The following is a 15,914-nucleotide window of genomic DNA, read 5'->3' as shown; positions in this document are numbered from 1 at the left end:
CAATATGAATACTTTTAAGGTTAATATGGGAAACTTCAGAGCCACTGGGGTAGAGCCGAAAAGGATTTTTGAGATATGTCTATATGTTAAGGAGACGTGATGAGCTATCATTATACCAAATTTCAGCCCAATCCGAACAGTATTTATTGCGTGATTGAACTCCAACACAAACTACAAGTGTTATATACATTAAACATTTATAATATTAGTAAGATTATTTCACAACCTTTAAAATGACACAACCAAACATAACCATATTTAAACTACTGCATATCCGTATTCTCTTATATTCTAACTTTACTAAGTTAACTTTTTTTATTACAAATTTACTCATTATAATATTATAATAGAAACATTCAGTCGTCAACGGTCAACAGCATAAAAACATATCATTCCATTTTTGTGGGGTGGATGTAAAATGAAACATTACATTCGTTTACAAAAGGATTATAGACAACGAGGTCGAGCACAAAATGATGTAGACTACTGTACAATAATAGCACCAATACTTGATTATGATCAAACGCTAGTATACAATTTTTTTTTATAAACCACGAACAAATTATATAATAGCTAAGACTGTATTTTATAATATCATGGAAATTGTAAATATGTAGGCCTATGCTTATTATTTTAACGTCTCAAACCAATTACAGAATAACAACTTTTAAAAATTATTATTGAGAAAGTCAAAACTGAAATCTATTTTGACACAAATGTACCTCAACAAAATATGAAAAATATCCCAATACTTTTTGTCGACCAACGTTGATATTCCCGTATCGATCATCACCATAAAGCCCCATATACTACCCCCGTTCCTGCCCCCTTGTCTGCAGTCTCATATGTCAGCCACAAATGTCCTACGTCATGGTAAGCCATATTTATTTATGGCAGCATGCAGCACCGTTATACACCAGAATGTTTGATTTTAGTTTTCTGCTCGGGTTTCAACTATGGAGTTATCGCTTCATACAAAGCCTTTGCGCTTTGTAGTATGACAATTTGATGTGCGTTTATTTTTGAATTTCAATTTTTTTTACTTTGGATGTAATGACGAAAATATGTGTGTCAAAATATTGTACAATTCATCGATGAATGGTCACATTTTATTTACTGATTTGCTTTTGTTCGGTCACGGTTGCGGTGTTGTCGACTAATAGGGGTTGTTCTTTTTATCTAAAAAGTCATTTCGGGCTGCGCCCCACTGGCTCTGCAGTCATGAGTATTCATATTTAAAAGGGATTAAAGAATGTTTTCAGCTGTTTCAACTACACAAAATTAGTTCTATGATATTCAATAGCATTAAAAAGACAAGAGGTTAACCAAGAGATTAGAGTCATTGCACATTTTCATTTGTTACTTGAAAGAATGCAGTTGACATAAATAATTCATTATTTTTAACCTCATTGATATCTTGCTTGGTTAACCTATAAATAAACTAACCTAATGTTATGAATTAATGTACCTAATTAATTAGCTTTTGGTTTTAAAACCTTAAATTCTAAAACACACCCCATCTGCTTCACATAATATAAATCGAGCCTACTACCACAGACATTGGCTTTTTGGATACTACAGAGTGACCTATTATTTACGTGTGGCGTATGATGTAATACAATCTTGTTTTTATATCGTGCATGTCCACTATCACTGAAGTTAGTTTGTTTGGTAAATGGATATTGACTTCAAATTAGTGAAAATTAGAGTGCCTTTAAAAGAGCAAAGAAAATATGGTTCAAAATAAGGTTTTTTAAATACCGTATTTTACACTGCAACTCTACTAGAAAAAATAGTAATTATTTCTTCAATATGTCAGTAATGGCAGAAGGGCGTAATGAAATTCGCTTGTAATAATATTGCTAATTTTTATAAATTTGATCAGGGGGTGGAAGCACAAGGCGAGTTGAAAGACGCATTGCAGGTTGCAAGGATCTTCGTGATGTTGGATTATTATTTGACGTTTTAATGAGCCAAGCTACTTCTATGGCTCACTTGTGTACAAGAAACTGTTTGGCCTAGTTTCTGTCAACGATTATACTATTTAAATTTAATTTCAAAATGCCGTTCTCATTTAACAAAAGATGCAAGACAAATTCCGTTCTGTCAATTATATTTTCTATTTGTAATCACATTAATACCCCCGCCGCAGCAAACCTGCAGACTAAGCGAATTTCCATTTGACTTATTGGATTTACACTGAAATGTCTACTTAAAAATATAACATTTATTCCCGATTTAAATAGAATTAGTTTAACAAGTACTTAGGTTTGCTGCATCAGGGAGGGTAAAACTGTTTTTTTTTTTGTAAAATGTTAATAGTTAGTAAGAAATAAAAACATTTTCCAAATTTGATCAAAATATGTTCATAAACAAGCAAACTACAACAGTTTACTCATTCTCCATAAGAATAACATGGGAATTTTAAATTTACAATTTTTTGGAATTTTCTCCGTAACCATTAGGCGCATTAGAACGCTTCAATATACTAAATTATTTGTTTTTTGAAGCTCTACAAAATGATTTGGAAATAAATTGCTAAATTTTATGATTTTGGGTCAAAAATGGGAAAAACCTATTTTTACCCCATAAAACCCCCCGTAAACACCCATTCCCATGGTCCGATCATGCTGGATCGCGAACTCGTTCGAATAAACGTAGGTTTACACGTTTGTAGCAAATTTAATCAAAATCGGATCATTTTTGCTCGAGTTATCGTGCTGACGGACATATATATATATATATATATATAATAAAATCAAAACATATATAACAAAGTACCCTTTTAGTAATTATTTTATTTTTCATGACGACATGTTTCGGAACTAAGTCCCATTGTCAAGTCATTTTTACCATAACCTCATTCTTTAAACTAACAAAATTAAAAATATAATCATATGTAAAAATAATAAAATATGTTAACTAAATCTTAATACATTTTGGTATTATTTTTTTTCATTATACTATATGAATGTTTTTCTTTCTTTCCTTAGTTTTTCAATTTTATCGTAGATAGGTTGGTTTAATTTTGGAATCATTGTGTTGAGTATGTTGTTGGGGTCCTTTTTGTTGTGTATATAAATATTTAGCTCTTCTTTTACATTAAGTTTCTCACGTTCTTTTTCAAATTCTAAAATTGTTATATTTATATGAATTTGAACGGATGGTGTTTTTGGCCTCTAGGGACCTCAAAACGAAAAAAAAATCGGTCCCGCGTCCAGGTCTTACCATGAGTACTACGGTAATAGCTTATTCCCTATATGGGAAATTCGCTAAAATCATGAGAATTATCTAAACGTGTTTTTGCTCTTTGGTGTCTAAAATGTAATCGGCTCGTGCAGTCTGCACCCAACTGAATAATTTGTACTCCACCCTATATTATAGGTTTTTTGCCAATCACACTATTATCTATAAATCCGCCAGTGTGGAATTTTAATTGGGGTTGACCCCTATTTTGCCCTAGGATGCTACACAGGATCGTTTTTCACATTACTTTAGGCTAGATTAGAGGTTGCTGCATTATCACATGGAATAAATACATTGGTGATTTGGCAGGATTTTAACCCAAGAACTCAAGGACCGAAGTCCCACGATCTATCAACTTGACCGGCTCACCCCTCAATTAGCTTGCTCCCTGGGTTCGACCTCTTAGATCATATAAATAATACCCCCGCTGCAGCAAACCTGCCGACTTAGCGAATTTCCCTATAGGGGGAAGTAGCTATTACCGTAGGTGGCATGGTAAGACCTAGACCCGGGACCGATTTACTTTTTCATTTTGATGTCCCCAGAGGCCAAAAAACACCATTCGTTCAAATTTTTATATATGTATATATATATATATATATAGACTTATATATATATACGTCCGTGAACGCGATAACTTGAGTAATTTTTGTCCGATTTTGATGAAATTTGGTTTAAAGGTGTAAAGCGGGATAAACTTGAATGAGTTCGCGAACCAGCACGATCGGACCATGGGAACGGGGCTTTACGGGGGGTTTTATGGGGTAAAAATTGGTTTTTCTCACTTTTGACCCTCAAAACACAAAATTTCCCGATTTCTCTTTAGACCTTTTCAAAGAGCATAAAAAAACAAATAATTTAGTATACAGTAGAGTCCCGCAAACTCGGCTCTCGATAACCCGGCAGTCTGGATAACTCGGCCATCACCTGGCTTAGAAAATTAGTGATTTTTTGAGTCCGTGTTAAAAATGGACTCAAGCCAGCTCAAGCAAATCATTTGCAACTCATACCAAGGAATTGTTGTACTATATCTGATGACTTAAATACTGACTTGTATTATAAATATAAATAAAAAAGGCGGTTAAAAAGCTTAAAAAATTGTATTTTTCTTATTTTAAACCCTTGTTTCTGATAACCCGGCATTTCACAAACTCGGCATCCTTCCAGTCCACATTACGCCGAGTTTGCGGGACTCTACTGTATAACAGTATTTTTGTTCGATTATTAGTAACGGAGAAAATTAAAAAAATTGTAAATTTAAAATTCCCATGTTATTCTTATGGAGAATGTTGTCAAATGTTGTAGTTTGCTTGTTTATGGATATATTTTGATCAAACTTGGCAAATTTATTTATTTTGTACTAAGCTATCAATATTTTACTCAAAAACACACTTTATTAGTTTCCTTGTAGCAGCAAACCTAGGTACCTAGGTATATTTGTTGACTAGTTTTAAGAACCTGAAATCCCACACTCTTAGGGGTGATGTACACAAGTTTAATACTAGGAATAGAGGTAAAATTGACATCCCTTATGTTAGACTTGAAAAATGAAATCTTATTATGAAATACTGGGACTCAAATGCCTAAATAAACTCCCCAAGGAAATACTGTTTTTGAACAACAAAGCCTTCAAAAATAAATTCTTCTGTGGCTGACTGTACACCCTTTTTATGGGCTGGGAGAATTTTTTGAATGTTCAACCAAAGAAATCATAATCTAGTCACTGCCTTGTTCTAAGTATTTTTTTTTCACTAAATTATATCTTGTTATCTATTTTTTCTGTAAGTATACCGTAGTCTTCACTGTGCCATCTAAATGACCTTTGTATCTATTTGATTTTTTTGTTTATGCCTTATTTGTTATGTACTGTAATTTATCTTTGACTTGTGTTTTTGCAGCATGTATTCAACTTTATTGACGTATCCTAATGCATGTACTTGTCTAATGGAATAAAATATTGATTCTTGATTCTACTCGTTAAACCTAATGTTATTAAAATATATAACTGAAAATCAATTCAGACAAATGGAAATTCGCTTAGTCGGCAGGTTTGCTGCGGCGGGGGTATTTAATTACTAATCTATTAAATTAACATTTATGTTTGTTTAACGAGTACCTAGGTTAGCTACTACAGGGAAACTAATAAAGTGTGTTTTTTATGAAAATATAAATAGCTTAGTATGAAATAAATAAATCTGCCAAGTTTGATCAAAATATATCCATAAACAAGCCAACTACAACATATTATAATATTCTCCATAAGAATAACAGAGGAATTTTAAATTAAGTCTTTTGAATTTTCACCATAACCAATCACCGTACAAAAAGACTTTGATATACAAAATTATTTGTTTTTTTAAGCTCTTTAAAAAGGTCTGGAGAAAAATTTATAAATTTTGTGTTTTAAGGGGAAAAAATTAGAAAAACCCATTTTTACCCCATAAAACCCCCCGTTAAACCCTGTTCCCATGGTCCAATCATGCTGGTTCGCGAACTCATTCAAGTTTATCCTGCCTTACACCTTCAAACCAAATTTTATAAAAATCGGACAAAAATTACTCAAGTTATCGTGCGGATGGACACATATATACAGGGTTAGTAAAAAGTGTGGAGACCCCCTGTTATTTTTTTAACGGCCCATACTAGAAAAACTAAACTCGGCACACCTTTATGGCATGTTATGAAGTACTTTTTGGGCATAACCGCCACTTGGTGTATATCCCCAAAATGGGGGATTTTGGTGGAAGTCAAAAAGTTTCAAATACAAAGACTTTTTGGCATACTATGAAGTACTTTTTAAGCCTAAAAACTTAACTAACTTAACTTAACTTAACTTTTAAGCCTAAACTTCACTTGGTTCCCAAACCCAAAATGGGGGATTTTTGGGGAAACTCAAAAATTTAAAAAATGTTGAGCCCCATCGAGTGACCCCTCATTTTGAAGGTCATAATAAAATAAAACTAACAACGCAAACTAGAGGTCTCTATCTTAACACAGTAAAATATGGCAGCCAATTGAATATAAAATTGCAAGTTATTTCTGATTTCTAAAGATTTCAATCAGCTTCCATTTTTTACTGGATTGAGATAGAAACCTCTAGTATGCATAGTTAGTTTTATTTTACCAGGACCTTCAAAATGAGGGGTCACTCGATGGGGCTTATCATTTAAAATTTTTGAGTTTCCCCCCAAATCCCCCATTTTGGGTTTGGTAAGCAAGTGGCTATTAGGCTTAAAAAGTACTTCATAACATGCCAAAAAGGTGTGTAGGGTTTAGTTTTCCTAGTATGAGCCGTTACAAAATTTACAGGGGGTCTCCAGACTTGGAAATCTGTAAGTTAAATGATGATCTGTGGCTTGAGATAGAGACCTCTAATAGGGGTCACTCAATGGGTCTTTGTATTTGAAATTTTTGAGTTTCCACCAAAATCCCCCATTTTGGGGATGTACACCAAGTGGCGGTTATGCCCAAAAAGTACTTCATAACATGCCATAAAGGTGTGCCGAGTTTAGTTTTTCTAGTATGGGCCGTTAAAAAAATAACAGGGGTTCTCCACACTTTTTACTAACCCTGTATATATCTCTATATATCTCTATATATATACATATATAAAAATTTGAATGAATGGGGTTTTTGGCCTCTGGGGACATCAAAATGTAAAAGTAAATCGGTCCCGGGCCTAGGTCTTACCATGAGACCTGCGGTAATAGCTCCTTCTCTATAGGGAAATTCGCTAAAAACAATTATCAGAAAACGCAATTCATAATTGGCAATGGCAGGGGCTTCGATTTCCCCCCACATCGCTGTTGGCTGCTACAACGGGTCTAATCCTCACATGTAGGTGAGAAGGGGAAAGAATACTAGAGGATGAAGTAAGGGACACAGCAATGGGGTGGATTTGAACTTATTATAGACTGCAAGTCGTTGGAGGCCTTAATCTGTGGACAAATCTCTTAATTTATTAGGGATCCTATTATTAAGTTCCTATTATTAGTTCCTATCACAATGCAAACTGGTTTGATCAACCAGTCGACAACCATTTTGTTATCTGTGCAGACATGTTAGACGGTATTATCAATTCATGTTTGAGAAGAAAGGAGGCTGTGTGGATGTTAAACCTAATGGTTCCTAGATGTTTTTCATTCCGACGAAACTGTTCTCCTAACTCCTGACTGTCCTGTGCAGGCCAGGATGGTGAGGTGAGGTGAGATGCTGCCGAGGTTCAACGCGAGGCGATGTTTCCTGAGTCTAGTGTTCGTCTCGGCTCTCCTTCTAGCCATCGTGAACCTCCTCTCCCACCAGGATGATCCGGCCAAGCCCAAGAGAGCCAGGATGTTCGAGTCCATCATCCTTGGACCTTTCGAACCTTGGACTAGGGTAGGTTATTGTGTTGACACAATTCTGAAATGCAGGATAAAAAGATATTCCTGTGAAAGTACAATTAGAAGGATGGTGTGGGTGGTTTGAAGAGGTAGCATAAGTCCGCCCTCCTGGATTCACACCCCTTCTTACACTACACAAACATTCAGGGGAAGCATCCAGATTGCCTTATTGAAAATTAAACTCTACTTGGTAATGGGACAGGAATGGTTGAGGAGCTTATGGGGACTTGAAACAGTACAGAAAACAATGCTCAAATGATGATTTAATTTTTAGGTTTCAATTGCTTCAAAATTCTTTCACAATTGTTTTGCTGAAACATTTTTACTAAGATAACGAATTTCCTTAACTTTTAAAAGTGATCATGAGAAATTTTTTGTGGTCTGAAACCTCTAATGGGTATCAAGAACCAAACATTGTTTGGGAACACAGGCATTGCTCCTTTTTTTTAAATAAAGTTCATTCACTGGAAAAAAGGGAATAGTATGTAACGAGGATAACAGTTGGTATCTCTAACCCTCTATCAGTGTAACTCAGAGCTTTGTGTAACAAAATCCTCCGAGGAACGATGCACCAATAATTTATCCATGATTATCAGACTAGGAGTCAAATTCCAGAGGATTATGCCTCGAAGAGACAAGGGAAAGTGAGGTACTGGAGAAACTACTCACTGGATGGTTAAAATAAAATGGTTTAGCTTAATTATTCAATTTTAGCCAAGTCTCTTTACCTGTAGCTTATATCCTATACTCTAATATGAGCAATGTTTGCTTGTATGTAAGTATGTATGTATGTATGTACAAAGTTCTCGAATACGGCTTCGACGATTTTCTTCAAATGTTGTAAATAGTTTATTGCTGGCCTAAAAACGAGTTTACTGCAGTTAGAACTACCAACAAAAATCTAATTACGTAGAAAAATAAAACTGAAAGTCACAATTTTTAAACATTAGTCTTATGGGTTGCTAAGTAACAATTTTGGTTGAATTAAATAACAGGGAAAAGGAAAAAGTAAACAAAAGACTTTGTAAGTTGTAACATGTGTTCAAGCCATCTACCCTCAGAATACTAGCAAATTACAAAATATAGTACAAAGGAAAAACACCAGTTGTTACTATTGAGCAAATAATGGCAAAGATTATACTAAAGATTACTTGATACATTGTAGTAAAGGCTATAGCAGTGCGGAGTGTGGGATTCTTTTTATGACGATTAGATTAAGGTACAGTATCTGCAATCTTAAAATGCTATGGGAAGGGAAGGAAAGAGGTCCGCGACGTAGGAAGTAATGAAGGAAGTAGTAAAGGTGAGCTGTCTGGAGTGTAGGAATTGTTTATGACGATTTGATTAAGTTATTTGCAGTAATAAAATGCTATGGGAAGGGAAGGCAACAGGTCCGTGACGTAGGAAGTGATGACGGAAGTAGTAAAGGCGAGCAGTCCGGAGTGTGGGAACTGTTTATGACATTATGACAATTAAATTAAGGTATCTGCAATCCTAAAATGCTATGAGAAGGGAGGAAAGAGGCCAACGGTAGGGAGTGTTGAAGGAAGTAGTAAAGGCTGGCATCACAGATTGGGGGGACCGTTTGTGGCAGATGGATTAATGTATCTGGAATACTTAATGCTAAATGCTTAATGCTAAATGCTATGAGAAGGGAAGGAAACAGGTCCATGACGTAGGAAATGGTGAAGGAAGTAGTAAGGCTAGCAGTGTGGGAACTTTCTGTGGCAGTTAGATTAATGTATCTTTAATTCTAAAATGCTATGAGAAGGGAAGGAAACACGTCCATGACGTAGGAAATGGTGAAGGAGGTAGTAAGGCTAGCAGTGCAGAGTGTGGGAACTGTCTGTGGCAATTACATTAATGTATCTGCAATCCTAAATTGTTATAGGAAGGGAGGAAAACAGGTCCACGACGAAGGGAGTGGTGAAGGAAGTAGTAAAGGCTGGCATCTCAGATTGGGGGAACCCTTTGTGGCAGATAGATTAATGTATCTGTAATACTTAAATGCTATGAGAAGGGAAGGAAACAGGTCCATGACGTAGGAAATGGTGAAGGAAGTAGTAAGGCTAGCAGTGCAGAGTGTGGAAACTGTCTGTGGCAGTTAGATTAATGTATCTTTCATTCTAAAATGCTATGAGAAGGGAAGGGGAGAGGCCCACGACGAAGGAAGTGGTGAAGGAAGTAGTAAAGGCTGGCATCTAAGAGTGGGGGAACCGTTTGTGGCAGTTAGATTAATGTATCTGTAATACTTAAATGCTATGTGAAGGGAGGAAAACAGGTCCACGACGTAGGGAGTGGTGAAGGAAGTAGTATAGGCAAACAGTGTTGAGTTTGGGAATGGATTAATGATCTGTAATACTAAGACTGCTTTCAGAGTAAACTAATGATTTCCCCTGAGCAAAGCTCGGTCCCCATGTACTATAAATTACAAAGAAAACTGTGAGCTATATTCTACAAAACTTTAACGAGGTCCTACAGTAGACTCTTGATAATTCGAAATTGGTGGGCCAAGCATATAAATTTGAATTATCAAGAGTTTTGAATTATCAAGAGTTCGATTTATCGGGAGAAAAATAAACCATTTGAATTACAGAGAGTTAATTTGTTTAATACATACAAAGGTACAGCACATTACAATAAAACATCATACCATATTTTAGTACACTTTTAAACAATCAACGGCTTATTTTTCAGTTACTGTAGTTGCAAAGAAATCTGTTATTTAGCGCTATATATTTCGCCAATAGCTGAACTATCAGCTGTCGACAACGACGTTTGTGCTCAAGGAGATGTCGCGCAATCTAGAGATCGGATTGCCAACTTAAAAAAACAAGTCAGCGAACTAACTCAGACTACTGCTCTAACTAAACAAACATCAAAACGTCCAACACTAGCCTACCATGGGAACAGGATGTACTGTACTGTATAGTTTCTTGTTATAACAGGAAGAGATCACTTCGAATTATAGAGTGTTTTGCTGACTAAACTTCGAATTACTGCGTGACTTTGATTTATAGAGTGTTTTTTCGACGAAACTTCGAATTATAGAGTGTTAACCGACTAAACTTCGAATTACTGAGTTACTTCGAATTATAGAGTGTTTTTCCGACGAAACTTTGAATTACTGCGTGTTACAAATTGACCTGCCCTCTATTTGGACTTTGAAATACCGAGTGTCTCAAAATGCATGGTAAAAATTTGAAATATTGAGAGATTCTCTAAGGACTGAGCCTTCATTTTGAATTATCGAAAGTTTTGAATTATCAAGTGTTTGAATTACCAAGAGTGGACTGTACCTTTATTTAACTTTAACATAATTCTATACTAAACAACACAAAAATATCCCCAATGTAAATAAAGCACCATGAAAACTTCATTTTCATTTTCAAATCATCGATGTTTTTCTATCAATGATTTTTACATCGATGGTAAATTACGTATGTTTTTGGCCAAATATTGAAATATTGATGTTTTCCATGACTGAATTGTTAGGTTAATTAGCTGTTGAAGCACAGAGAGCAGACGGAAAACTGAAAAAATGTATCCTTTGCAACGATGTTATCGGTACATTGATGGTGAACATTGATGGTTCAAATATCGATGCTCATCCCTACTCTGTTTAGTTCAGTAGTCAACATTTATTTCACATTTTATTCCCTGGTAAATTTTTAAACGGCTTCATATTCAAACAATCTTCGATACACGTTACTAGGGTGATATAAAGTACTTTTTGGTAGTGTTTTGAAATTTACCCACAACCCCCAAATAGGAGTTGCTAGGGGTAGCTTTCAATTTTTAAATAGCAACTACTTAGTAGAGAGTAGTTTAAAAGAATATGGGTGAAAACCAGAGGTCTCTACCTCAACCCAGTACAAAATGGTGTCAGTTTTTAGTTTTCAGGCATTATTTAATATTTTTGAGCTGCCCCAATATGCTTCATTTTGGGTTCCAACTCTAAATGAAAATTTCAAATTGTTATACCAACTAAAAAGTACACTGTTTTTTTCTTATAAAGGGGTAGGCCTAAGCTTTCCTGGTACAATCTGATCAAATGTTAATATTAGATATGATAATGTATTTTTATGTAGGGTCTCTGAGGTTGATGAAAACTAAAAAATAGACCCCATTCTGTAATGGGTTAAGAGACCTCTGGTTTTCGCCGATATTCTTTTAAAGTAATGGCAAATGGCCTTTAAAATGATGTCCTACTTGATAGGGGTTGCTATTTAAAAATTGTAAGTTAACCCCAGCAACCCCTATTTGGGGGTGGTGGGTGAGTTTCAAAATACTTCCAAAAAGTACTTTACATTACCCTAACCTGTTCAAAGCTCGTTTGAATATATGCGGCCGTTTAAAAATTAACCAGGGGGGACTATATTATGGGACACCCGGTATATCCCATTCTTGTCACCATGTTGGGTTTTCAAGTAAGAAAGCACATTTTGCTGTGACCTAAACTTTATTTATTAAAATATAAATTACATTTTGTGGTGGAAATAAAGCATTGACAACTGAACAGAGACACAAATCAAGGATAACAAAAATAAAGGCGATACCGTAAGTAAACAATATTGTCCACTTAACTATGCAACAGGTTTCAGCAACGTAAATGTCTTAAACTTTTATTTGTCACAGACGACTACAGAGGCAGAGGAAGATGTGACGACGGTCACAACTCCGAGTGCATCGGTGCCTCTGCCGTGGTACATGAAGCAGGGACGTAGGATGCCACAACCTCCGTCCCGAGCACCATCAGGGCGAAGAGTGGCCCAGCTGTGGCCTGCGGAGGACCGAGGGAATGACCGGATAGAAAGTCAACTAATGTTTGTACCTCCGGACCCGGTACCTCCAGGGAAACTGAAGAAGGTAACCTAATGGATAAAATAGAGATAGTGACGTGATAGATTATTTAGGAATCAACCTGACTTGAACTATGCATCAACCTAATTACTGTAATAAGTAAAATGGTTACCCAACATAGAAGGTAATCTGATGGATAAAATAGAGGTTGCTGGTTTGATCCAGTCGGGGTTGCCATTTGTCATTTGGATAATTATTATTATATATATTTAAAAAAATAAAGACATTAGATAGTAACAAGACCAAAGATCGCCCCATCTCCTTAGAAAACCCCTAAAAACCGCCAATTGAGTAAGAACACACAAACAAATTCTTTTACAGCCTTAAGTATTTCTTAGGAGGTAACAAGACTAGAGTGCTAATCATTTCAAACATTCCCTTTAAATGAAAAAAAAAACTGCTATAATATTAAATCAAATTAAATGTGAATAAAGTAAAATGTTGTGTAAGTTGTTAAAGATCTAATTCTTCTCATATAGGCTTTCATTGCCGGTGTGTTCATGGTGGTGTTTTTTTGGCGTCAACCGTGTCATCACTCTCTGTTACCAGACGTTTCGTCCTTATTGTGGATCTAGCCACTGGGGAAGTCTCTCCACAGGGAAGATGAAACGTCGTTTTTTGGCACACAGGCTTCAGTGTTTTTGGTTGACCACCAAAAACACCACCATGAACTCTAATAACGATCTAATTTCTTATTTTAAGGTCTTGATGTTCAACGGATTATCATCCTGGGGTTTGAAGCCAGGACAGGAAGCTTTTGCAGAATGTCCGGTCAGTTCCTGCACCTTGTCAACTAACAGGGTGGATGCTGAGGATGCTGATGCCATCTTGTTCAAAGACCACCTTGTGCACCCTGGCATCCAAAGACCACCAAAACAAGTGAGCATTTGGCTTTAAGCTTGCGACTTGCGTAGATTAGAAGGGAAATATTTTCTAATGACTCTTTGAGCTTGTGAAACGATGCACAACCCCAATATATTATCACAGTCAACGAGGTTACAGCGATCTAACTTTTGCTGATCTTACCTTACATTCCGAAAGCACATGTACCAGTATAGAGTACTCATAGGTATTCTCTTGTGGATTTAGATTTTTTAAAGGGTTTTTTAGAGTTCAAGTATCAGTGAAGAAATTAGAGCCCTAAAGGACTAATAGATACACTAAAAGGCCAAAAACCACAATTCTCCTATTTTATTCTAATATAGGACTTCCTTATTGTACCTAGATTTGTCATTCTTACGGGTCAGCTTAAGACTATTTTGAAGTATAATTCCAGTGTTTCCACGTTCTCTAATATAGAGTATGTCTTCGATGTTCATAAATTGTTTCTGTAATTTACCCCCTAATATATTTTGTTTCACCAAATAAAACATTTCTGAAGCTCGTCCTCAAACATTATATCCTAACTTTAATTCACATTTGAAATTTACCAAATCGGACACTAAAGACATTTATTAAACTATTAACATTTATTATTAAGACTCCACAGTAAAATGAGATGTCTGCTTGTAGCTTCCAAATGCAGCGGTTTAATCTAAAAACCAGAATAGATTGGATTTATACACGGTATTGCTTATTTTGGGAAGGGTGATTGTTGAACAGCTGGTCCTTTAACCGCAAGACCATTAATATAATTAAGGCTAATGATCTGAAAGGACAGCTGGCCCAAGATTTTTGAACCATCAAAAAGTGTATTGGTTTGCTTTACGATTGTACTGACAACTTTCTCATTAACAGGCGATCACCATGGTTTTATCAAACATCAAAAATGGTTGTAGACGTTACAAAATGATTTATACACGATCAGTGTAAATAATATAATCAATGTTTCTACATCTAGCTCACATTTACTGTTTTTGTGTATCACTTATTCTTGTGTAATTTTAAGGTATGGATCCTGTACTTCCTAGAGTGTCCCTATCACACCGCTCATGTAAAGTACAACGACCTAGTGAACTGGACGGCCACGTACAGACGGGACAGTGACATTGTCGCCCCATATGAGAAGTGGGTCTACTGGGACCCGCGAGTCACCCAGTACCCAGGACCTCTGCGGGACTTTGCAGCTAACAAGACGGACAAGGTCGCCTGGTTTGTGTCTAACTGTGGTGCTAGAAATGGACGGCTGCAATATGCACAGCAGTTACAAAAATATATACAGGTTGGTCATGGTTATGCTTTTGTAGCATAGATCATGTTTAATTTTTTTTTTTATTTTAAAACTTGTTTTATATGAATGCTACAGCTGAAATCAAATAATTTTCATACCCTTGTTATTGTACATGAACAACCCTATTATTGTTGATCAAGTTACTGATTTCATAACATTGTTGATTTATTTTCAAATCTGACCTGAGATTGTCAATAAGGTCTGTAAAACTTTTGTTTGTAACATTGCGGTCATATTTTTCAAAGTCTGAACTTGTTTTATTTTGTTTTCCTATGCCAATCATGTTTATTACCTGTAATTTGTATTTTAATGTCTTATGCCCCTCGAATTCGAAATAATGTTCATTGGACAGTAGAACCCCTTCTAGCCCGAGCTCGGCTAGTCTGACTCCCTCTCTAAATACCATTGCGCCAACGCCTATCAATGACAATGTTGTTGCGGTAATATCGTGACTATTTACCATGGTCGTGTAGAGATCTTCACCATCTCCCATAATTGCCGCAAAAATCCTCCAGGATCATGAAAACATTTAGACCCTATCGCATCCTCCGTAATCGAGCCAAAATATTGAACTTCTCCCACGGTCATGGGAACATTATCATCGTCTTCCACATCGATAAAATGTCATTTAAGTAATTAATTTGGTTATTTAATATGCTCCTCGGATAATCCCACTTTTTCACTATTTCATAGATAGAAGGGTTGTAGTGTATTGAAAATGACTTTTTAAATATTGTTTGTGATGATCAGAATACGTAGGCCTACTGTGTTTTCTCCTTTATTTTCTTGAATAACTCAAATAATTTCAGAGAAACTAAGATGTTTATGTTTTTCAGGTTGACATTTACGGAGCCTGTGGAAAGCACAAATGTCCCCGTTCTTTGGCTGAGAAGTGTTTTGAGCTCTTAGATAAAAAGTATAAATTTTACTTGGCATTTGAAAATTCAAATTGCAAAGATTACATTACAGAAAAGTTCTTTGTCAATGGCCTGGGGTAAGTAAATAGATAAGAACTTAATAAGTTAAAGAAACAAAATATTGAACTTTGATTGGTTATTGGCGAATTTATTATTTTATTTAGTATGAGTGTAATGCACCTAACGTGTAAATGGTTTATTTTTTAACAAAACTACTATTCATCAAGTACAGTAGTAACAATTTTTAGTTCATTATTAAATTTTACCACTCTAAAAACATTATATTAAAACCTAATTGTTAAAATCTTTGTTAAAGTTCCAATTAAGAGAAACTTT

General features: G+C 35.5%; 1 protein-coding gene across 3 annotated transcripts in view; it reads left to right on the top strand.

Moving 5' to 3' along the window:
- LOC128991746 (glycoprotein 3-alpha-L-fucosyltransferase A-like) overlaps window positions 1-15,914 on the top strand; it is a 34,815-nt gene that overhangs the window by 14,130 nt on the left and 4,771 nt on the right. For all 3 annotated transcript variants that reach the window (XM_054414912.1, XM_054414913.1, XM_054414914.1), the window contains exons 2-6: window positions 7,432-7,623; window positions 12,267-12,497; window positions 13,194-13,370; window positions 14,380-14,652; window positions 15,498-15,655. In XM_054414912.1, coding sequence (XP_054270887.1) covers window positions 7,456-7,623; window positions 12,267-12,497; window positions 13,194-13,370; window positions 14,380-14,652; window positions 15,498-15,655 — 1,007 coding nt within the window. In that variant the 5' untranslated portion in view covers window positions 7,432-7,455. The remainder of the gene's footprint in view (window positions 1-7,431; window positions 7,624-12,266; window positions 12,498-13,193; window positions 13,371-14,379; window positions 14,653-15,497; window positions 15,656-15,914) is intronic.

This window comes from Macrosteles quadrilineatus, unplaced genomic scaffold (assembly GCF_028750875.1).
Source record: "Macrosteles quadrilineatus isolate MER2022 unplaced genomic scaffold, UCM_ALF_1.0 Scaffold_4__1_contigs__length_99947679, whole genome shotgun sequence".
Taxonomy (NCBI): Eukaryota; Metazoa; Arthropoda; class Insecta; order Hemiptera; family Cicadellidae; genus Macrosteles; species Macrosteles quadrilineatus.
The sequence above is the reverse complement of the archived record's forward strand: the minus strand, read 5'-3'. Positions and strand labels throughout refer to the sequence as shown.